At 39.5% G+C, this 25119-nt stretch overlaps 1 protein-coding gene across 4 annotated transcripts in view; it reads right to left on the bottom strand.

The window, feature by feature from the left end:
• The window catches only part of NCOR1 (nuclear receptor corepressor 1), a 53140-nt gene that overhangs the window by 25904 nt on the left and 2117 nt on the right, over positions 1-25119 (bottom strand). For 3 of the 4 annotated variants that reach the window (XM_041482876.1, XM_041482875.1, XM_041482879.1), the window contains exons 2-14: positions 13939-14116; positions 12550-12683; positions 10857-11052; positions 9741-9923; positions 7765-7878; positions 6425-6481; positions 5930-5982; positions 5132-5198; positions 4580-4752; positions 2544-2634; positions 1857-2035; positions 1358-1412; positions 1073-1174 (exon numbers count right to left, since the gene is read on the bottom strand). In XM_041482876.1, the coding sequence (XP_041338810.1) occupies positions 1073-1174; positions 1358-1412; positions 1857-2035; positions 2544-2634; positions 4580-4752; positions 5132-5198; positions 5930-5982; positions 6425-6481; positions 7765-7878; positions 9741-9923; positions 10857-11052; positions 12550-12683; positions 13939-14046 (1512 nt within the window). In that variant the 5' untranslated portion in view covers positions 14047-14116. Of the gene's footprint in view, positions 1-1072; positions 1175-1357; positions 1413-1856; positions 2036-2543; positions 2635-4579; positions 4753-5131; positions 5199-5929; positions 5983-6424; positions 6482-7764; positions 7879-9740; positions 9924-10856; positions 11053-12549; positions 12684-13938; positions 14117-19885; positions 19905-25119 lie in introns of those variants that run through there. The other variant, XM_041482877.1, reaches the window with a different exon arrangement.

Raw genomic sequence — 25119 nt, 5'->3', positions numbered from 1 at the left:
CCAACAGCAATAACCTCTCCTATTAAAAAGTATTATCAGGCTTAGAAATTCTAACAGAAGTCCTGGCAAAACTGAAGTTATTTCCAGTGATTTCTCCCATCAGAGCAGAAGCTCTGTGAAATCCTGTGCACAGTGACAATGGCCTTATCCTAAGCAATCCATCATTTGTGGGGTACAGACAAGGTGCTCTGCCATGACAGGACTCTTCTGGTAGAACAACCCATAATTCCAAAGGTTTAAGTACAACAGCACCACAGAAGCACAGCCCCATGGCTCTTTCTACTGAACAGGATCCACTCCGCAGTTGAAGCTGTTTGCAACAATTTTACATTAAAAATATACTTTACTGGGACTCCTAAAGAACACTCAGTGTTTGTGTATTTCAGTGCAATATTTACTGCATTTACTGGCTTGCAGAGCAGATTTGTGCAGTCCCAAAGTTTCAGGGTTGTTTTCTTCAGGTTTTCCAATATCCACATTAACCCTGCTAGCCCAGCACATGTATTTATAAGCTTTTGGTACATAAAATGCTGCTCTTTTTCTCTCTGAAGACTTCCAAAGGAACACTTCCTGAATCAGCAGGATTTTTTATTCACATGCATTAAATTGGTCTCTTTCTTCTGGCTCTGAAGTTCCAGTTTGACTTTGAGCCTGACCACCAAATAAAGATCACTATTAATTTCTGCTTTTTGACTAACACTGACATTATGAACTGATTATATATTTCCACTGCAAGTCACATGCTAAACCTAATTTCTCATGGCTCCAACACAGAATTTAGTGATGGATTCAACCTCGATGTCTGTGGCAGAGTCCTCAAACAAAATGAACTGTCATAATAAAACAAGTTAGAAATATGCAAAGGAAGGAGATATTTCAGAGAATTAAAACCAAACTAATCGACAATATCCTTGAGGTCAGGATCACTTCAATTTTAAAACGGCAACAATACATTAAAGGAAAAATAATTATTTCCCCCCCATGCTTACAATATGTTGCCATATCATATAATGAAACAGTTGTAAATATAAATAAAATAACAATACCCAAGTGATGAATAAATTCAACCTACCTGGTTTCTTCCTCTGCGTTTGCCATAATTCCTTCGCACAAGGGCTTTATAATTTTCATTTTTCTTGGTCAAATAATAATATAATACACAGTCAGGAACATTCTAAAGTGAAAAAAGCAGGAGAAAGTAGGGTTTAATCCTAATGAAAAGATTTGAGTTTTTAATTTCTCCAAACACTTAAAAATATTTAGCCCCCAGACTAAAGTAAAAAAGCTTCTATTTATTATTATAATGGAAAATTAGGGATCCCACCCTAAGCTCTATTTATATTAAAAAATGTCTTACCTTTCGTTCCAAGTAGGAAGCAATCAGACCAAAGTTCTTGGGATGTTGGACAAACCTTTAAAAAATCAGAAATTATTTCAGTTTAACAACATAATCCATGATCAAACAAGAAAAACAATCTTGCAAACAATCTGTTCCATCAGCAAGCCCTTCATTTACAGAAGTGAAATTAGCCTAAAAAACCCAGTTTTCAGATTGTGCAAATTTAAAACTCAGCACTTAAAATGATAAAATTAAATTCCTTATCTGCAGTTCTCATTTTCATCTCAGCAGAGACTTTTGAGAAAATTTTGTATTTATGGACTAAATGCATGTGAGCACATCCAGATGAAAAATAAGTCTAAAATTTTGCAATATTCATGACAGCCAATTAAGATCACTTTCAAATATTATTGCACAAAAGCTTCAGCATTCCTGATTTAGCTTAATGGGGTTGGGCATTTAACTGTTATTCTGTCATTTCAATGCAATAGAAAGAAAAGATAACAAAGGCCATTACTTTTCCTTAAAAATCTCCTTCTCATGGTCTGTCCAGACATTCATGAACTGCCTGTCTTTATAAACTTTCATGGGGTCCTCCATCAGCCCGTTCATGTTGATGAACTTCACCCTTCTCTGCTCTGCATCGAACATCATGGGAGGGATGACAGAGAGCTGGCGCATTTGCTTCTCATTATTCTGCAGAACAAAAGACAAAGTAAAGAACACCCAAAATGCTGCTACTGATGTTTACAGTTCTTGAATTACACAGCTCTTAAAGCTCCACGTTCACAGTCAGCTTGGAACTTCTTTTTGTGCATAACTCTTGCAGAAGTTGTCACTATGGCAATGAACACCTATGGGCAGCTAAAGGAAATAGTGTCACGACTGGTGAAACACCAAGATGATGGAGGCTTTGAGAAGAGTTTTCACATGTTTGTTACAGCTGAAAAAAACTAGGTTGCAGCAAGCCTGCAATGAACAGGCACATGAGAAAAATCTAGGGCAGATAACATTAGAAAGCAAAACCCTCAAAAGAAAAGTGTTTGTAAGATCTGCTTCATGCCACACTTCAAACAGATTCTCTTAAAGAGAGAAGAGCTTTCTTTTCTCAATGAAACAAACCCTCTACAAGACACCTTGCACTGCCAGTGAAAGGATATTTATTGGCTGTGCTTCTACAGCAAAGCACAGCCAGCAGGCTCACCTCCTGCTCAGAGAGCCCATCGATGATTTCTGAAATCTCGTGCTCACTTCTGGCAATGGTTGCTGAAAGGCCAGCCCCTCTTTGGCCAACTCTGAAATGGGGGAAAACAGAAGGAAAAAGGAGAAAGTGGAAATTAGCTCTATTTGCAGGTTTTGTACACCACAGCAACCTTCCAAATTCCTTATAATGCTGTTAGCAGTCTCTCAAATCAGCTAGGACTGGTCTTTCTTAGGGAGAGTCAGAGCACAAACTCTGTCATGTCCTGCCTGGTTTTACAGTGAGTTTGCAAAGCTCAGCAGAAAGGGCATAAAAAAGGTGTTATCACCAATTTCACTGCAAAGTAGGTGCTTCAGATAAATGAATTTGCTTCTGCTGAGCATGAGAAATGTTCATCAGTGGCACAGAAATTATCCCCTTAATTAGTACAACTGATACGCCTTGGAAGTCTTTTTTGTTTTTTTAAGGAAACCACACTAAATTTGCCTTTTATCAATTTGGTCAAGTTACTAATACAGCACTGAGATTTGTTGCAAGAAAATAAAATTTTCCACTTTTGAATTGATGGAGAAAGCTGTAATTTGGAAGAATTTTTCAGCTTGTGATCTTTACCCTTAGGAACATCATAATAATACACTACAGCATGTGGGTCAAAAAGCATTTCAGAGATAAAAATCACTACTAAATGGAGAGAAAAAACACCTCAAAGATTTACTGAAATCATCCATTTGCACAAAATCTGAGGAAAAAACCCCTCACACTTATATGGCAATAGTATTAGAGCACAGCTGTAGACAGAGAGGCCATTATTTTACAGAACATAAATATAATGTAATAAGATGACCCCTCCCCAAGTAGTTTGCAATTACAAAGACATGATATATTCTTAAAGTGAAACTTCTTATGTATGAGTGCTCTTCCCATTCTAACATTTTACTTTCTTCTTTTCTTGATTCCAAAAAATCTTGCAGTCTTCACAGTGTACTGCAACTCTCTGCTTTCCCCACGTGTTATGACAAAAAGGTGATGTAGACAGATGGTTACATGAGATGAGATTAAATCTTTATGGGGCTTGAACTCTCGAAGGTGTATTGAAATGATTTCGAACATCAGATAAACAGATTTCAACACAACTGAATCAAACTTGACCTAATTCTAATTTAAATCCTATCTCTCTACCTACAGTACTGGAAGGTGAACTCTCAAGCGAACTGCACTTCATTCCTTTTAGGATTCTTTGTAGTTTCCATCTAACAAATGGCTGATAGATTAAAATTAAATAATAGGGCTTTAATTGTCACACCTTGAATATTTTAAAATGCAAAACTGTCTGGAATAAAATTACCTGGCAAGTACAATAAAAGATCAGTCAAACTGTTAATTAAGAAGATAAATGGTTTTTGAGTGTGGAGGCTAATGAATACAGGGATTATGAAACACAGGAGTAACACAGACAGTGACAGAAAAATACCAGTGTACGTTAGGGTGTGTGCCTAAAATGAACAGGCTCATCGGAAGCTGATGCTCCAGCTGTCTTCAGAACTCCACAAACCCCTTTTTGAGCAGCTTAACTCTCCTCATCTCACTGACACCACAACCTAAGAAGCCTTTGCTAATTGGCCCTATGATGTGTTCCTTTTGGAAAATATGGGGTTTGACAGCAGATCTGAAAAGGGACATGGGAAAGGAGCCCTGAGGACATCACACAGCAGCCTGAGAGGACACCAAGGGATGAGGCTGGCACTGCTGGCACACTGGAGGGAGGGACAGCAAAGGGGACACATGTGACAGTGGACAGATAAAGTCATGGAGATCCTTCGGATGGGAAGTGAAACTTGAGCTCAATGCCATGGAAACACAGTGAACAAAGGGAAGAACATTTCACTTTATACTCTGTGACACACTAATATTCTTTTTAAAGCAATAAAGTCATGAATATAAAACTTCATCATTAAAATTAACTAATTTTATTATAAATCATTTTATAACTTAAGACTGAAGAGATATTTTGCAGGAATGTTTCAAATCTCCAGTAATACCTTTGGAATCTTTCTTGCTGTTCTCTCTGCTTCCTGATTTCTGGGAATTGTTTCTCATAGTACTCCCGTGTTTTGCTCTCCTTGGCTTTCCTGCGTGGATTATTTTCTATCCTGTCCACTTTCTTCTCCCATGCCTCCATCAGCTGATCATAACGTTGACAGATTTTCTGTTCCTGTTAAATTCCAAAAGCAAACCTTGAACTAAGCAAAACACACCAAGAGATCAGTACATGTCAGATGGGCAGGCTCCTGGAATGCACAGGTTTTTCCTGCTCCAGTCCCTGCCATGCTGAAGATGACTTATACCAAATTTCCAGCACAGAGAAGGTGAGGAAGTGGATACAAAAATGGAGATTTTCATATTATACACTATTTCTTTGCTTTACACATCCTAGTGATATTTGGTAATTGTTATTACTGCCTTCCAGAAATATTCCATACTTGTTTACCTTAAGGTCTTATTTTTCTAATCAATATATTTGGGAATGCAAGACAAGGGTCCAGACAGAAAACCAGCCACATGCTCCTTTTAGAAAACCATGGTGCTCTTACCCGTTGTTTTCTTGCATGGTTCCTTCTTTTAAAGAATAGGATCAGCTTTTTCCTCATCACCTGGTTTCTGGAAAACAAAATTAGGGGAAAAAAGTGAACTATATAAAAATCAAGCACTTCAAAACTACTCAACAAAACCCATCCCAATTCCAGATGTCACATCTTTATTATGAGTAACAGTTTCAGGGTAAAAAATAGGGAAAATTCCCAATGAAGTTGAGATACCTAATCAGCTAATACTCTATTATTTCAGAGAGGAGATTCTTGAAGATGGCTGGAATAAGCAATTGAGACACAAAAGGTTCCAAATTCAAGGCAGGTGCTCTGCTTAACCACAAGAGAGATAATATGTTAAAATGAAAAAAAAAATGTTTTAAGCTATTATGCTTTTATGGGGGAGAAGTCTTTGCAATTCAGCCCTAAAGCTAAGTTTTCCAATGTATTATTCAAGAAATAAGTACTTTGGAACTGCTATGCAAATCTATTTGATAAGGTGGAGCAAGAATTACTTTTTTTAAGTGAAGTTTTTAAAGGACAATCAACTTATGTTTTTTTATTTATTTTAGTCTTTAAAGAAAGATGGAAAGCCAGAGCTTCCCTTTGCCTTCAGCACATATAATGCACATCTTCCAGAACTGATTTACAACAAAGAAATCAGAAAGTCACATGGACTGGAAGCTTTTAATTATGGTTCAAACTCACACATCCTATTTGCAGATGATAGCAATGAAAAATGTCAGGGAATGTTCAAGTCCAGATCCCCTGAATGGGACAATGAGAAGGAATTAAAGCACTCACGTTTTGATGTTTTCATGGTAGACCTTGGTGTCTGAGGGTTGGTTGTAAAGTGGCTGCAATTTGGGATGAGAAAGGAACACTTAGCACTTTGCAATGCATGGAACTGTAAATGTGTATGCACCACATTTAACAATATTTTAGTATTCTGAGAACAGCGCACTCAATCTGAGATGCAGCAGAGCTGAAGGGACTACAAGATATTCAGCACAAAGCATAGATTTCATTACTTAAAATTGGATTATAACTACTTCTGTACATAATAGTATTTCATTTCTTCATACTTCAAACTGTTCTCTCAAATAGATTAAAATCTACTTTAAAATCACACTTACATGGCAAATGAACTCACTCAAGCCCCAACTCACCAGTGCATTTGGAAACACATTTCTTCTATACATACTCACAGAACTACAGCTGTTCAGCACAACAGAACTAGTGCAACTGGCAACACAGAAAATAGTACAAAAGAAAAAAACCCAGAATTCCACAACTTACCAATTCAACTTTTGGACCAAGACCTTCAAAAATCTTGTGAGCTTCTTCTGCTTTTTTCTGCAAATAAGATTTTTTTGGTATAGTCTGAGTAAATCCTCTGAAGTTCATGTCAAATGCGGATCTGAACTCTATGTTCTCTGCTAAACCCCTACCTGAACACGAGATCCTTCTTAACCTACTTCTGCAATGTTGCTGCAGCAAATAAAGAAACCTGTACTTGAATTGTGTAGTAGTGACTCTGATCTCCCAGTCTGGAAGCTGATAGAGCATAAAAGCAGAAACTGACCTCCGCAGTTCAAAAAACCCATGCATTTCATAATACAATAAATAATTATAAAAAGGAAGAAAGGTGTCCAGTAAAATAAAGTATAATTAGCTTTGAAAAATTAAATTAAGAGACTAAAATTCTCCAATTGCCAAATCTGGGAGTGTGAATCCATGTGTACATAAACACACAAAGTGTGTCAAAGGTCCTTCATTCACACCAAGTGAAGACCACAAAATAATTCTGACCCCTCCTTGCTTGAATGCTTGGGACATAGCTGTACTGTACAAAATCTAGCATTGTTTTGCAGGGGATTTTTAACTCCTCAAAAAACCCCCAATCTATTGTAATAGAAATTAGCTGTTCCTCTAAATTACAGAACAAAATTGGGAAATTAAACAAACATATACCACACTGCCAGAAGATCACAATACTTTCAAAACCCCCAGATATCTGACTCCCTAATCTCAGACTACCATGGGAAAAAAAGGCAGGAAGCATTTTTGCTGTCACTGTTGGCAATATTAGAGCTCCTGAACTTTTCTCACCACTTAAACAACACCAGCTCATAATTCACCCATATATTACTACTTCATATCTGTTCATTTATCCAAATCTTCAGTGCCAGAAGTCAGAGTTTATAAAGAAGGCACAAAATCCTACAACATATGCAGTTTTTTCTCTTCAGCTCATTTAGAAGTAGTCTTCAGCCAAGTTTGTCAGCTCATGTGAGGAACAGGGAATTCAAGATGAATTTCTGAGGAATTTTTCATATCACACAATTAAAAGGATATATATGTGAGTTTATATATATCTATAATGCAAGAATCTCAGCACAAGAGTCTAAGGATGAGACCCACAGCTCAGAGTGCTTACGAGATAGAAGGAAGATTCCTGTGATCGAGAATAAAATTGTCATAAAAATGTCTTTCATTTAAAGAAGCAAATGAATAGCAAAAGAGGGGTGGGCAAATCAGTAAAACATAAAAAATTGCCTCATGGAAGTAAATGAAGACCTAAGGAATGTGAGCACAGGGGCAGTGAGAGGCCCCTGGGTGAGGTGCAGAGGACTCACCCGGTTCTCATCGTAAATGATCTGGACGATGCTGCGGTGCTTCTGCTCCACGGGAGGAGGGGACACCGGCCTCTCCGGCTCGGGAGGCTTAGCAGCTTCTTCTTCAAGTTGTTGCTAAGAGACCAAAGAAAGAAAATCAGCCATCCATGTTCCCCCCACCAGTAATTAGTCACCAGAGATAAAATACGCAGCTGATCAGTCAGCACTGCCTCTTATTTCGCTTTGCACTGACAAGGAATGAATGAAATGGTTTGAATTCCCACAGGGACAATAACAAGACTATTTTTTGTACTATTGGTAACTCAAATTACCTGTTTACAAGACTTACCTGCCTTGAATCAGACTTGTTTCAGCTTGACAGTTAAAGCCACTGTCACTTTGTAATTTATCATTATTTAACTTTAAACAAAAGTATCAACTTTGGAGAACAGTTACATCAGAGCCGCCTTCTCACAGTGGAAATAAACCACAGAGCTGCCTTTCTGCACTGCTGATGATCAAGTGTCACCATTACTGCTGTCTTATGGCTTCAAAAGGTACAAAAGTCCTTCTAACATGCCACAGAGAACATCATTCTAAAGGTACTTCACAGCAAAAATAAACCACTCCACATGCATTAAAGTTCCAAGACTGTTACAATACCAAACGTACAAAAAAAATACCAAAAACAAAAAAACCACCCTGTACTCCTTTCCTAGCTAACTACTACCTTTCCTACTAAATCTACTGCTGTGATTTACTTTCACATCAAACAAATCTGGTTCAGTGACAACTTCATTTTTTAAATATCCTTCACTCATGCCTGCCACAAATATACAGCAAAGAACTTCTGACACCAGGGATCCATCCTGCTTTACAGTCCTGGCTAGCATGTGCTACATTGCTGTGCAAGAATTCCCTAAAATTTTAGCAGAATGCCCTAAGACCTGGGCTCAATTATTTAATCATCAACTTTGTAGTTTTTTTAAGTCAAGTCACAGACAAATGTGCACAAATGAGCCTTCATAGACGAGTTGCACAAAACTTGCTGATTTTGTGGAAAAGTGCACAGAGATAAGCATCATTACCACACAAACAGGTACTCAGTGACATCCTTTTTTGTTTTTCTGCTGGAGGTCACTTTACAGCTCATTAAAATTCAGACGTAATTAAAGGCTTCCAGACCATAAATTGTCTGTTTGTTATCCTGGACCTACAAGTTAACAAATCCTCCAAAGTAACTCTCATTTCCTCCAGAGTTAAAATTAAAAAAAGCAAAGCTGGCACTTTTTTTATCTGGATCTTTGAAAATCAGAAAAGGAAACAAGGACTTTGTTTTTGTCAATGACTAACAGATGCCTCCATTGAAGGGTGGGTTTACTTGGCCACAACAGCTACTGGGAAAGCAACAGCTTCTGCCAGCAAACACTTCCTTTGCTTCCAGTGGCTGAAGTGCAGACCTCTGAAGCAAAGCATAGCCAGGGCCATACAAAAACAAAGTGATATTTCCTTCTTTATTTCTCTGCTCTCTGTTTATTCACACCCCTTCTACTGCACTTCCCCCCCCCAAGGCTGGCCTTAGCTCCAGATGTTGGGATCTCTTGCCCTTGGGAAAGCAGATGATCCAGGGACTTTTGTACAAGCTCTGGTTTTGGAGATGCATGCAAGGGATTCTCCCCTTGCACAGACTGCAGAAGAAGAAAGATGATCCTCCTCTCAGCCAGCAGGCAGCTCTGAAGCTGGAATTACAGTCACAGTGCCCTTGTTTCACAGCAGTTTCAAATATAAACCTGACTACTGCTGCTGTTCCTATGTGGCTTTCTCCTGCTTTCAAAAATGTTTAAAACTGCGTGATGTCCAACTTTGTTAAAATCACACACATAACACTTCCTTTTCAAATTCTTCATCTGATTAAGGTAACCAAAAAATTCAACAAAAAAGGTTTTTCCACACCTCTTTCACTGGAAGAAAACAAGAGGAGTGCCTGCTGTGCTTACTTGCTTTTTCTTCAGTTTCAGGATTTGCTGCTCCACTTTTGCAATTTCGCGATCTACGCGGTCCATGCTCTGGATCAATTCTTCCTTTGACAGCTTGGAAGGTGAAGCATTTTGGTCCTCCCCACAAGGCTGACCAGAAATTGGAGAAGATGGTCCCTCATGCTTTCCTCCAAAAGCTGGGTCCTTCCATGGGGACAGGAGATGGAGGGAGATAGAGAGGAAATCAGTCGTAACTTGGGAATGAGTGCTCAGTAACCAAACATCCAGGAATTAACAACAATTTCCAGTTATCTATATCTCTGTGGAGAAGTCAATTAAAGTTTTCATAATGCTCTACATCTTTTATGATACTGTAATTTCAAAGTTTTTTTTTTTAAAAACACCATACTGCAATATTTACCGAGAAAGCAAAATAAGACCCAAACGCCTTCCTTTTAAAATACATCTTCATAAATGCAAACAGTAACTTTTATTTTCAAAGGGAGGGTTACTTGAGAGCCACTCCTCAATACTCTGCACCTATACTGAGGAGAATATTCTTGAAGATAATCATGACCAGCCTGATAAAGCACATCTGGAGTTAGCTGTGGTTATAAATATGAAGTTCTCTTGAATTGAGCTCTAATATTTAATACCTAAAATAGAAAATACCCACCCAAAACTAGATTGTCCTAGATTTAGCCAAAATGAGACAGTGACAAGTATAATTAGTGTTATGTAAATAAGCAGATTCATTTCAAATGCTTAGAAGGGAAAAGGGGGCGGAAGGAAGTACTTTGACTATTCAGTCCCAATGTTAATTACAGGAAAAAATGGACTTGCATGGATTTGCCAGCATTTCATGCACTATGCTACAATCATTTTACAACTTTGTTTGAGTGACTTAAGAGAGTAGTGGCAACTCAGAATTCCCATCTATTTACTGTGTTTGAGTCAGACTGTGTAAAAGAGTAACACTGACTCATGATCACAGCTTCTGATAATGTGTAAAAGTAAATTTTTGGATTAAAGAAAAAAACAAACAAACAAAAAAAATTACTTAACAGAAAAAATCTGATTAGCTCACTGCAACACAGAAAATCAGACCTTCAGCACTGTAACAGCAAATGGCTTTACCTTCTTAATATCTGCAGACCTCAACCCTTCCTGCAGAGGATGCACTAAAGGCAGGACAGTGGCTGCACTGACACGCTGGAAATGGGAATCAGACACTTGCTCAAGACGTGGCCGCTTAGATTCCAGAGAATCATGATCTGTCTGAGATGGACCCGGATGGAACTGCTGCTCATATCCAGTTCTCCTTTCCTGAGGCCTGTACAGAAGAGATTAACTGTTAAAATATACTTTTTTGATATGAGAAGGATCTTCAGTGCTTTTTAATTTTAAAGGAGATGTCATTTGGTGAAGCTCCTTCTAAACAGTAAAGCAGATAAATGTTTTTAAATATGACTTCAAAAATACAACAGTTAAAATCCATTGGAAAAGAGGAAGTGAATCTGAATCTCAAATTAAAGGCACTCCTGTCATTACACAACCTTAAACAAACTCAGCTCTGCTGCAAGGATATTGTTCAAATCAAATCTCTGATTCAAATTATAAACACACCAAAAATCCATGAGAAAAACACAGTACTATATTTCACTGAAGATGTCCACAACAGCTCCATTATTGAATTTTTGCAGCCAAACAATTTTTAAATATACACAGAACACTTGAGATGAGCCATGAGTCTGTTTGGAACTCGATCTCTACTAAAATGCTACTCTGTGACAGAAGCAGTCATTGATTCAATCCATGAGTCATTTAAAGACTCCTCCTTCTCAGAAAAATACTCAACAGTTATCACTTGCTGCTCCCAGTGCAGTGCACAGGATGTCCATAAAAGACCCTCATATGCTTCAACGTCTTCCTATGAAGTGCCACTGAAGAGATGACAGCAGCAGTTTCCTGCAGTTTGCCAGAACTACCAAATAAGCTTTTACAAATTTACAGTCTGGGGGGGGTGTGATTTACTACTGCTATAAACTCAATTTTGAGAACTCTAAAAGCTGCTGTGATTCTCAGCATTTAAACAGAGCCTTACTGACATTTTGCTGACACGAGATGAAGGCAATATGGAAGTCCCAGATTTCACTATCATCAAGTTATTTCTGGGAATGTCCTAATGAGATTTTAAGCCAGACCAGTATTTACATAACATTCATCATGGGTATTTGTTCAGGACCAGATCGGTCAGTTACAGCCAAAATAAACCTCCAGCAGTAATCCTGCATATAAAGTTGCTCCTAGCAGATATACTCACGAAGAGTCCAAGGCAAAAGAAGGTTTGTACAGGCAGTAAGTGCAAGAAAAGAAGAGGTTGTTACAGGCCCTAACACTTACTTATGACTGTACACCAGCAGCCTAACACACTAAAGAATTGAGGGCATAAATCATATTTTAATCTCTCCCCTAAACAGAAGCATGTTCCTGCTAATTTAGTACAATGCAATCAATATTATTCTGATGTGCAGTGGGATTTTAATCTCTGAGTTTGATGTTCAGAGAACATTTAGAGCTCTTCAAATGAATTCTTGTCTGGAAACCTTCTTGAACCAACCAGCAGTACAGCAATGATGATGCACACTGACCATCCCTCAACATCCCCCACATGCAGTGACTCGTTTCACTGGGAAGGAAGATATTGGCAAACTGAAAGTAAACTCCAACATCTGACTCCCTGCTGCTGTCCACTCTGTGTCCTCAGGTAACCCCAGAGCAGCTGCAGGCAGAGATTGGTGCTCACACGGTCCCAAGTCAGCCTCCTCACCTGTCAGAGCCCGGGTGGAACTCGGAGAGCAGCGAGGGCCTGCGCCGGAGCTGCTGCTGCTGCTGCTGCTGCAGGAGCTGCGTGGCCTGGCTGACCTCCAGGTGGGACGAGCGATAGTCGGGAACGGCAAATTCCTGAGGGGAACACCTCTCGTGTTAACAGAACAAAGCATTCACTGACCACGATCGTTTCCAAAGATATTGAATACAGGGTAACATCAGAGCGAGACAGTCTTATTCTGGCTCAAAAAATGTTTGCAAATGGCAGTTCCGAGATTTAAATAAACTTTAAAGAGACTAAATATTTATACTAGGAATTCCACCTAATTTATTAGCAACTTCTAACAAAACACGGATGAGTCAGCAGCAAGCAGATGAATAGCCTTTAAAAAACATCCTTTAAAATCAGTCTTGCACATCCAAATGCAAAGTGGTAAAATGAGAGCAACCTCAAGGCAATTTCTTTTGTTACCACCTCAAGACATTTTTATATCAGACATTATTAATCAGGACTAAGAGTCGCACAAGATGCACCTTCCAATTGCTACAATTTACAATCAAATTGAAGTACAAGATTATTTATTTGTATTTTTGTGTGATCAACCATTTGCTTTTAAAAATTATATGCAGCTGGCACTAACTGAAGAGAAGCTCTACAAGACATGTAATAGATCATTACCCATGAGATGCAGTTTCCATAAATTATCTAAAAATAAACACAGAGCAAGCCAAAAAGCTTCATTTTTTTCAATCTGCTTTTGCTAACATGGAAGTAGAAGAAAGCATCATCCAAAGTATCTGCAGCAGGAGGAGAATGTCATTAAAATGAGGGAAACCTGAACTGTTGTAAAGCCAACAGCTGGTCTTCCACAGAACAGGATGGCAGAATAAATGGTTGGCAGAAATGAGCAAGTTGGATATCCTTAGAAATCCTTTATTCCCATTCTGCCAGCAGAACTCAGCTGGCAGCACTGGTACAGCTGCTTCAGAAAAAAAATCAGTGTAACACAAGTTTTTACACATTCTCCACCTTGCACAGAATTTTGACAAGGACCACAACTAACTTAGAGAGATTCTAGCCCAATACTGCAACAGAAGTTTAGGAACACAACCCCTGCCGAATTTATTCAAACCATGAGAAACCAATGATAAAACCAGGACATTTATATTAATAAAGGGCAAGGAGGGCAAAGTAAAGCAGAAGAAGCCACCCCACCAGTATTTAACAAAGCAGACTGGCAGCAGCCTCTCCCAACAGGGCACATGATGTGTTTTCAAATGCGAACGACTTGTGTTCTGTTGGTTTAAAAACCAGAATTAATGCCTTTTTGGCAGGGCAAAGCCTTGAAGTGCAGCCTGGCTGCAGCCCGGGCTCCGGGGTGTCCCTTACCTGCTGGTGGCGGGTGCTGGGGAAGGTGTACTGCACAGAGTGGGGCGGGTACCGGCTCTGCTCCGTGCTGAAAGCTCCTTGGTTCGGAGGGTAGCCTGAACTTGACATTATCAGGGAAGGAGTCTCCACAAAGCTGTGAGATCAAGACCAGCAAGCAATCATGTTTCTAGGAAACCGCCTAAAGGGAAAAAGATCGCTGATAAGCATTGAAGTACCAGATGTACTCACAATACATTACAGCCATAGTCACCTAAGCAAAACAACCATTACCAGTAAAAGCTTTTTCCTGATGTATTTATTTAATAGGTTACTCCAGTCTGAAACATGTTAACGGGTCTTAAATGGGCTCAAAATGAGACGTGTCAGCATTGTCTACACAAAGATTTGAGGATTATATTGTTGGAATACATCCTTTTACCAGTTGACTTCGAATTTGATAAGAAAAGTAGGTCACTTTAAATAAATTTTAAAGAGGTTATAAGTCTATAGCTGGATTCTGCATTTACAGTAAATTTCTTTAGCACAATATGAAGTTCAGTTTTGTTTCTTCTGCAAAGTTTTTGAATTCCATGAACTGTTGCTGACTTTCATATCCAGGTAGTCTTAGGGCTGCACTCAGTCTCACCTACAGTTCACCAAATCCCAGTGCTTTAGTCAGGCCCTGAATGCCATCACCAACCATCCAACAGCAGCTTAACTCAAGCAGCCAGTAAAAAAGGCACTCAGAAAGCAGAAAACCAGCTCTGCTTCAAATGCCAGCATAGTTTGGCTCCTACAGGATGCCAGAAACTGAATATACTACAAAGCCTGAAAACAATTCTGCTTAGTTGACAATCAATGGCTACTTTGCCTCTACTGCGTTCTCCAGCTGCAGATGGAGAGCAAACACTGAGCTGCAAACTGATTGAGGAAAGATTTTAATACTGCAGAAATCCAGAGAAGTTCCCTAGCAAAGTCTGAGCATGCCTGAGGCTACGTATAGCTCCAGCTGCTAAAGATCCAAATAAACTGATTCAACCCCTCTCCCTCATCAGTTTTGAGGGAGTAAATTATGGCTCTAAGCAAAAAGTGGGACATAAATATATTTTTAACAGAAAATATTTTTCTCTGATAGCTCAAAAGATGCAATCCCAGGAGCCTGTATATTAAATCTAGAATTCTATCAGATGTGGAGCAAGTTCTCAACCTGTTGCCCAGAGCCCAGCAGACACATGAGACCTTCAAATAAACAGTTGATCTCTGCCTCAATGGCTACATTTCACAGCACATTAATCCACAGCATTTCACCTATAAACTGCATTTTCCATTATCAGTCGATAGACAAAACCAGCTCAGCAAAGAGCAAGCTATACAAACAGATCTTAAAGTATATCTGTAATATTTTATCATTTCTGTTCTGGTCAGGAGATTTTTCTTCCTTAACTCTCCGTCAAACAAAGGTTTACATGTCCAACTACCAGAATAATGAGACAAATTTACATTTACCTCTTAAACCTGATTTTCAGCTATGAAAAACCAAAGAAAAATACAACAGCTTCTCTTTCAAAGCAACACTGCACATCACTAGTAGTGTGCTTTACAGTAGCTATACATCTATTATAGTACCTATAATTCATATCCAAGTGACAAGCTGTAACAGAATGCTTCACCATTAACATTTATTATATCTCATCATTCACACTGCATACATTGGAGTACAGCTTTACCTACTATGTGATGGTCTAATGGCTCTGAGTCATATGATTTCCATTTAATCAAGGCACGGTGTCACACAGCCAGCAGGTTCAGCTGCACACGTTGTGAGAGCAGAGAGCTGTCCCTGAGCACTCCACAGCACCTCTAAAGCCCAGCCCCAGCCAAAAGAAAACCTCTGGTTTGCCTTTCCTGGGACTTCTACAGGAATGAAAGCTCTGGCACAGAGCTGTCAGCTCCATCCAATGTTTGCTGATGGGATAACTCCTCCTGTCACAGGCTGGGGCACATTCATCAATAATGAACTGCCTCCATGGTATAAAGATGCTCAAACACTTTAAGGTTATGGAAATACAAATCTCAGTTTGCCCCAACCTGTGGTCCCTCAGCAGCTTAATGTGCAGAGATCTGAAGAATCTGGAGATGCAGAGGGGATCAGAAAAAAAGTCACACACAAATGTAGGCCAACCACGGCATGATTCAAGGTCCTTCCCATTTTCTCTCTGTCAAGTTACATCTGCTCCTTATTCTCACAATATTCAGTCAACCCACAAGTTGATCATTAACCCAGGTGCTGAAAGTTCAAGCCATGCTCACTTTCTATGATGCTATAAAAGCCATTTCTCCAGTCACAGGAACTTCAGTGGGCAGTGTTAGGTTGGTGTTATCCTGAAATCATTCACAACCAACTGCAGTGAGAGGGCCTGACCATCTCTCCAGAGTCTGCACTGGACATGGAAAGATGAGACAGAGGGCATGGAGTACAAGAATGAGCATCCTGCATCCATCCAAAAATGTCAACCTAAACCCCCTGATAACTACATAATTTACATAATAAATAGGACAACATTGAATCTGATGACTTTCCTGTTGAAAACTGCAAGTGTGATCATGTTCATAGTGGATTTTTTTAAAAAGAGGAATAAATGAAAGTTGCCAGCAGAGGAAGGCAACAAGGAGCATCAGAGATTACAATCACGGTAAATATGAGAGGTGAGAACCACAGAGAGGAAAAAAGAAAACATGAAGTTATCAGAGGTGGGGGACCATTCTTCCTCCTCCCTGAGGGAACTGGCAAAACAGCAGCAGAGATAAGGGGGTAACAGCAGAGGAAAACATGTGGTCACATATTGCCAATTACAAGGTGGGGAGGGAGCTAAAGGATGGGGATCCTGCGTGGGATCTCATTTCTTTCAAGATAAAATCAACCCTGGAGTACAAACACGTAAAATGACACTGAAGTACAATATTCCCTCCCTCTAAGCCTCCTTTTCCTGTTAGACACATCCACATGCCTGCACACTCTCCTGATCTGACCCTCATCTCCCAGGCTCCTACAGCATGAGCTTGTTTATCCTCTCTGCTGAGAGGGGAGGGATTTTTTCCCAATTTTTGCCAGTAGAATTACCACTGATATTCTGCTTGTTTCTCCCCGTCTGCAGTTGTGGATGGAGGTGCTTGACTTCAACTCCTATTTCTCTGCAGGCAACCTCTGACCTGTCAGCCAAAAGCATCTGTCTCTCTCTCTTCAGCATCTGCTCACACATTTGCAGCAGACACAGATTATTCTTCATCAGTCCAGTTCCTGGGCAGTGAGGGCAGTGCCAGCTTCCTGCTGTAACCTCTCCAATTTCCATACATCCAGATTATGTTTAAATACAGCCATCCTTTTGCATAAAACTGTAACTGTGTGTGCAGACTGTAAACAACCTCATCCGGGCTTTCCTCCCTGCTGTATCCTTTCATTAGTCATGACAAACCTCCTCTTGCTCTACCCAAAGCCAACCAGAATCCTCCTGGAAAGTTCCTCACTATTTATTAACTCTCTCTGCCTCTCTGATCCTTGCACTGCTTCCCTCTCCCCTGCCAGAACAGAGGCTGCCCATCTTCATTTCCAGCACCCCTGATAAATTACAACACCAGAACTCAGCTTCCAACCCTGCTCAATAACAGCAAGATTCTATTTTTCAGACAAGTATTTTTGTACCTTTTCATATTATACCACAAATTTCAGAGGTTAAATATATAAATGTTTAAAAGAGCTGTTACAGACTTTGGAATTCTGCCTCATGTCTCACAGAGATAAAGGGAGGTTATGAATACTTTCATACAGCTGCCAACCAGGCTGGCAAATTGTCTGTCTCATCAAATATTGACAATTAAAAGGGGCAGAAAGAAATATTTCTTGTTTTGCAGTTCAGAAGCCAGAAATTGTGCTATAATGTCCCATTTCACTGACACTCCCAGACTCTGTAGCAAAACAGGAAACCCAGTAGCATCAAATGGATAATATTTTAAAAAAAATAAAATTACAGGACACATAGGAGCAAAGAATCAAAAAAGAAGCAGTTAAGTGAAGATACCCAGGGGAGAAAAAGCAATGACAAGAGTAATGGATTCAGGAACAGTGAAGATATACTTGGCCTTGTGTTAATTTGAGCTTCTCGGGCAAGGAAATGATTTAACAATGTTTATTTCTAAAGGTATGATGATATTTCTGTCTTTGGCCAGCTAAAACTACTGAAACAGATCCAATGCAGAATTCCCTTAAAAGCTACTGTTCACACTTACATTCACCATATGCAGGGAATTCTGAGTAAGTTTTGGAACTGAATATTATAATGGCAACAATCACGACGTAATTTCAGCTTGATCTCCAGAACCCAAAATGCTTCAGATGCAGAAGTACAAACTATCTTCAGCAGACATGTGGGAAAATGAGTCACAGAAAGGTTAAAAAATCTATCAAAGACTCCCCAGGAAATAGTCAAAGTCTGAATCAGAAATAAGACTCTTGCAGCACTTTGAAGGCGCTGCCTGAGTGAAGCAGTTCTTCACTTGGAAAAACACAGCAGGTTAAAAACTGGGACTATTTTTAGCAGGCCAGTTCCCCAAACCCCTTCACTGTGTGGCCACACAGACCTGACAGCAGCTGTCCCAGGGCAGGGCAGTCACCTGCTCCACTGGCTGCAATATCCTGTCTCCAACTCTTACCTTCATGGACAAAAGACCAGCCTCATGGGTAAACTCATTTTCCTTCAGCTATCCAAAACAAGCTGACATTTCTGCATTTAGAGTAATTTTCGTGCCATCTTGAAGTGCTTAACCAACATTTGCTTATTAAATTTCACATCCTTTCGGGAATTTTCCTCGTCTTGTTTTTGAGCAAACTAAGTGTGATATAAAGAGTGCAAAGAATGAGATTACAGTCTAACCCGAGTTGGGGGATTTTGTTTTTAAATCAGCAGCTTTGGTAAATTGAGCTCTGATGTAACTAACCCATGGCAGAGCAAGGGAGGTTCTGCCTTGCACAGGGGATCTACAATGAATCACAAAATTAATTCAGGGATATTTATTCAAAGTTTACTCTGGCAAGAAAATGAAGAGTGAAGGGAGTGTTTCAGCAGTTGGTTTGAAAGGCCTTATCCAAGGCATGACAACAATACTTGTGAATAATTATTTCTGTGATTTCACTTCATCAAAAGGTAATGAAACTACCTCATGGAAAAAACCAAAAATCAGGCTGTATTTATGGACCATCCTATTAAATCACACTGACCAGATTTCATGAATTACAGACCCTTCAAGACACAATGCTTCAAATGGCATAAAACAAATCAAAATTACAAGTCAAGAGTCACATAAGCAAAGCCCTTCAGTGTATTGCTAGCTTTGCAAAACAAATCTTCCCAGTAGTATTTTGTTTTACCAGGTAATCATTAACCTGTTCAGACACCCAAACAAAAACATTAACTCTGCATCCTGGGGATATGCCATATACCAGAAAACACTAATATGCCCATTCAAGACAGATTGCTAAAAATAGCTCAATGGGGCCAATTCCATACAAAAAGTTATTTATTTGAATTACTGGACACAGTAAAAGGCTGAGTATCATCTCCCATCTAAAAACCCTGTGCTCAGAACATTACCAGTAGGGCTGCAAGCTCACACTGCCTTAACAGTCCAGAAAGTCTTCCCTAAAAAAGCACCAAACACAGCCAGAGCACTCATCAGTCTTCAGTCACTCCTCAGTATTCACTCATCAGCAAAGTCAAATGACATTTATTCAGATGGCAAAATTTAGTGACAAAGTAAAGAAGTTAAGGTTCAAACTGATCTGTGTTACCCCTGAAGCCTGACTACAAAATTCTGCAAGTGGGATGGGATGGGATATGATGGGATGGGATGTGAGCTACAAAATCAATAGACAGAACAATCCTGAAAGGTAGAAGGTTTTCATTCAAGAACCCACCAGAAGGTTGGTGCCTGAGCAGATTTAAGATAATTCTGTGCCTTCAAACTGAAGGATCTATATTCCAGCTACAATGGCCAAGCTCACAGATGTATTGCAAAGTATGAAAATCTGCTGGGCATACCCTCCAAAAGATGAAAAATTCTTTGTGTGCTACAAGAAAAAAAAAAAAAAAAGTTCAAAGGTCAAAACTAAAATTGAAATTAAAGACAACTTGAGTAATGGTCATTTAAATACGCCCCAGAGTACTGTGCTTCTCATTTCTTCTAAGATTTTTTCAATTTTTTTCACTCAGTTTTATGCTACAGAAGACTCAAAAGCTTGTAGTCAAAGCACAAGGACATATGCTATTGGAATGAACAGAAACAATGAATGTATTTTCTCCAAGTTGAGAACAACTCACTGCTGAATTTTCCAAGACAATTCCACATGTGCAAATGCCTTTTCTTCTTCTGTGACAGACAGAACCATCAATTCCCAAATACACCATAAATTCCCAAGAACTTTAATCTCATTCAGTTGCACTCCCTCTACTCACAAAGTTATTGATGGAAAAATCACTATTTCTATCCCTGCTAGAAATACAGTAAAAAAGTTCCATCTGTAAGGCTGTGTTTTACTACCAACACTGAGCAACATCCTCTCCATTAATTATTAACATCATATAAATCAAGCAACAGGAGTATTTGAAAAATACATGCTAAGAAAAGCCCAAACATCTGAATTCAACCCTTTTCACACTCTGAAATTTCCATTAATGCACAATATAATCTTATTTCTGAACATCCAAAGCTCTGCAGTGCCTGACATATTCTCCACAACACATGGCAAACTTTAATTTAGCCAATTACAGACGTGACACAAGTTAAGGAGCATTACAGCTGTCAATTCAAGATGTCACATTGACTCTGTACTAGGAAGACTTTTCCATCTACATCAAGGGAGCCAAAAAAATTAAAATAGGTTTTTATACTCCATATTTTAATAGGATAAGATTCCCCATTCACAGGTAACCAGCTGCTTAAAGTACTTCAAGTAATAGTTTTTGAACACTAAATATTAAATAAGTATTAAAGAGTCATTCAAAGCAATTTTTATTGCCATTCCAAAGGTGAAAATTAGTTGCACCCTTAGACATGTAATTTACATCCAAACTCTTGCCAAATCTCAGGATCACATTGTTATACTTCATCTTTAAATAACAGTTTCTTTCTCTCTCTCTCCCTCTCTCCTGCTACAAATACAAATAGACTTTCTGCTCTACCAAAATGGGGTTGATCAAATTCAGCTGACAAGATACTCCTCTCCTGGAAATACTATTTTAATCCCTCCTGTAATTTATGATCTCAAAGAAAAGTAGCTAATACATGATTTCAGGACCCAGGCCATACACAAGTTTGCTGCATTAGAGAGGGAAAATAACAGAAAAAAAACCTAAAATCACATCAACATCTTTGGAAGTTTCTGATCAATTCTCCACTTGGCCACCAAAAAATAAAATAAAAGTAGAGGGATGCTGAGCACATCCACTTCCAGTAAGAGTCCAGATCTCCAGCATTCACTCACCGGTTACCACATAACGCCCTGGGATACAGAGAATCCCTGAGGGAGGAAAGCTCCTCCTGGATTTTCATGGAGGAACAGCTCTTACACCCTGCCATGGAGCTTATCCAGATCTCCTCTGCCAAGGAGGGTCACAATAACACCAAAACCAGCCAAAAGAGGTAGGAGGAAGCTCTCCCTTCAGAAATGGAAATTAAGGATGTAGACATTTCCTTGACTAAAAATACCACGGAGTGATGACTTAAACTGAGAAGGGTACAAACATTACAGGGTTTTCTTGTTTAAAAGTATGTCATAGGAACAAAGATAGCTTCTTTCCTAAAAACATTTTCCAAGGAACACCAGATTCCTGGTTGTCCCAATATGGTAAATAGCACACAGTTAATGCACACCATGAAAAAATTTCATGAGCCAAAGAACCCAAATCTCCAGAAATGAATGTCCAAAGCAAACCCTACAGAGCCCAAACACTGCACAGGGAAGGACTCACACTCCCAAGAGGAAACAGCTTTTTTCTGAGGGGACTCCAGCAGTTCCCAAACCCCAGACATCTCCCTCACCCCTTTTGAAGGGCCCTATCCCTGCCACAGGGTAATTCCAGTGGTTCTGAAACACCAACTGGAGCATTCAAACGTCACCCTGAAAGCTGCAATGTGAAACAGAAACCAGCCCAGGCATCCTCCAGTGCAGCAGGCAAGAGACTCAAGAGATGCTACACAAACCACAGTGCTAAGAACTGCAAAAAACCCTCCTCAGCAACTCATCCTCACCCACAAGTGTCCAACAACTCACTGAGGTTTGCTCCATTTCACCTCTTTCCTCACATTTCATCTACAACTTAGAAATAGCCATACCTCTAACTTCATATGCATCATACACTATGCATAAAATATTCTCTCAGAAAAACCATTTTTCTTCTCCTTTTTTGGACTGAAAGTGTAGACAGCTCAAGAACAGCTCCTGCACATGAATTTATTCCTTCACTGTTAATCCACCTGCAGGTAGAATTCCTTTTGACGTCACCTAACAGCCAAGAAATTCTGTGGTCACAGTTTCAAATTTCCAGGATCTTCTTGTAGTTCACTGATTATTGAAAGTGGATCTGCAGTGACAGCTTTTAAAAACAGCTTTGGTTTGGAAAAGGAAATATAACTTGACTAGTCCATACTGACTAAATCCACAAACTATGATGGATTGTAAGAAAAAACACTTATAAAGAAAGGGTCAGGGCAAACCAAGTATCAGCTTCATAATTCTCCTCAGCTGACTGGGTTCAGAGAAAATCAAGTCTAGATTTTAACTAAAAAGTACAGAAAGGCTAAAATAACTTTTTTTTTAACTGTATCTAAGAACAATGACTTAGTCCATGCTGATACTCCACAGGAAATGCACCAGGGCCTTCTGGAAACAAAGTTTATGGCCTCTACATTTAGGATTACAGTTAGGATACTCTATTTCACTGGAAATGCAACAATATACGAAGATATAACTCCAACTGGGACTCGCACAACTGCCTGCAAGTCACAGAAAAAGACAGGGAATGAAAGAGATCTTGAACTATGAGCGGCATAAATAATAAATAATCCTTTAGATCTAGAGTAACAAAACCCAAAACCAACCCAGAACTTCAAAGTTCTAGATATGCTTAGGTCTGATCTTTGAGACCACAGAGGAACATCAGCACCTATACAAATAATGGCTAAAATGGAACAAGTAAGTGAAATTTATTATTACAGGTTCTGGATACAACATTCCAAGACAGCTAAACCACGAAGTTACAATGATTATATGGGAGAATTCCCACTTTGCAAACACCCCTTCTCTGCAAATCCAGCATTTCAGACAGAATTAAAACAGAACAAGAGTTGAAAACCATGAAACTGATGAGACAAAACTCTATAGGGTATATACAATTTTTTGACTTACAGTAATTCATCATTTTGCCCCAAAATATTGTTCCTGAGGTGAAGAGTGCAGCTGATCTGAAATCATATGCCTGCCTCATTTGCTGAGCAGCACTTGAACTTGTCATGAACTTGTGTGTTAACTCTGTAACACTGACAAACAGGACAGGAATCAGTCGGTTTTGCAGCTGATTTATATTCACATTTGTTAGCCGTGTTCCCTGAAACGTGAACGCATTTTAATCCCTCCAGGAGAGCATTTGCTCTTCCAGAGTTTCACGTGGAGCTCTGTGCCCCACAGCCAGGGAATGCTCTGGGCTGTTTGCAGCTCCCACAGGACAAGAGCCTCTGACATGGTGAGGGCACAAAAGAGAATTACCCAAATGTCCTTTCCCTGCAGCACGAGGCACAAGCAAGTAAAGCATATTTTACACTTAACATCATCCCTTCTCGTTTATAGGGGTCGTTTTCCTCAACACCTTGGTGACTGTATTTTCATTTTCACTTTTACCCAAGAGCAGTCACTCTACATGTACAGAATTAAGTCCTGGCCAACAGTTTGTCCAGGTAATCTGTCTGCATGAAACATTCATTTCTACATTTTTTTACTGCTGAAAGTTAGGAAGAATAGGATTTTTCAGAGAGGGCTGATGCATCTTTGTACCAAGAAAGTATCTTAAATTTTGCAATAACCTTTGCAATCCTAAACAGGTGAAGCTGCTGACTTCAAAACCAACATCTTCCTCGAGCCTGAAGAAAAAAAGAAGGTCTGTCAAGTCAGTCTGGGAGGGGCAACACTATGAGTGTTTAAATGTAGAGCCAGGCAAGGACATGGGAATATCTCTTAGGATACTGGGAAGAAACACAGCTCCAAGGTAAGACTGAGCCCTCTGTCTCACACAACTCACTGAGCAGAGCCCCAGGCTGCATTCAACAGAGGGTGGGAGAGCACTGAAGGAGCACGGAAGGGAAAGGGAACCTCACAGAGTTCATTACTAGAGGGAGAATCACTGAAGGAGACACTGAAATGAAAGATACATTCAGCACTGTCCTGGCTATTTGCATGATTTAGAAGTATGACAAAGTAAATATTTACAGACAGCAGTGCTGCATAGGTCAGAATTTTTATCTGGACCAGTTGCAGTAGGGAGGGAAGGTACCATGTTCAGTTAATAGCCCAACATTGAAACACTGATTCAGATTTGACTAAAGAACATAAATGACTTGAAGAGCTCAAGCCTGGCATCCAGGAAACGTTTGCTTGCATTATGAAACCACTGTCTGGTTACAGGTCTGTTCTTGAGATTGTTCTGTGCTGCAGTGCACCTGCACGAGGAACAGACCCCTTCCAGCTCCAACAATTGTTAAAATCTTCAATGTAAGTCACTACACACACCAGAACTCTAAATAGTATTTTCAATCAGCCAAGAAAGCCTTCATTTAAATCATTTTGTAGGCAAAAGGCCATATAGAGGAAAAAAAAATTCACCAGAACTTTTGCAGAGAGCTTTGAAAGAGTATAAATTTCTTATTTATAAGAAATACTGTTCTCTACCACAGAAGGTTTTTTTCAGTTGCTTTCATGCATTTAACAGCAGCTGAAGCAGAGGCAGCTTCCCTTTCCTGCGAGCATCTCTCATTCATGCTACAACTGAGAAATGAAATAACTCAGAAGATGCAATCAGAGGAGCACAAGGACTGTGGAAAGGGACTTGAGGGAGGAATTGGAAAGGAGCTTAAGGGTCTGTCCCTACTTCTATCACAGTT

Source organism: Pyrgilauda ruficollis, unplaced genomic scaffold, assembly GCF_017590135.1.
Source record: "Pyrgilauda ruficollis isolate IOZ18807 unplaced genomic scaffold, ASM1759013v1 scaffold59, whole genome shotgun sequence".
NCBI classification, from domain to species: Eukaryota; Metazoa; Chordata; class Aves; order Passeriformes; family Passeridae; genus Pyrgilauda; species Pyrgilauda ruficollis.
Note: the sequence above shows the minus strand (reverse complement) of the source record. Positions and strands in the feature narration are given on the sequence as shown.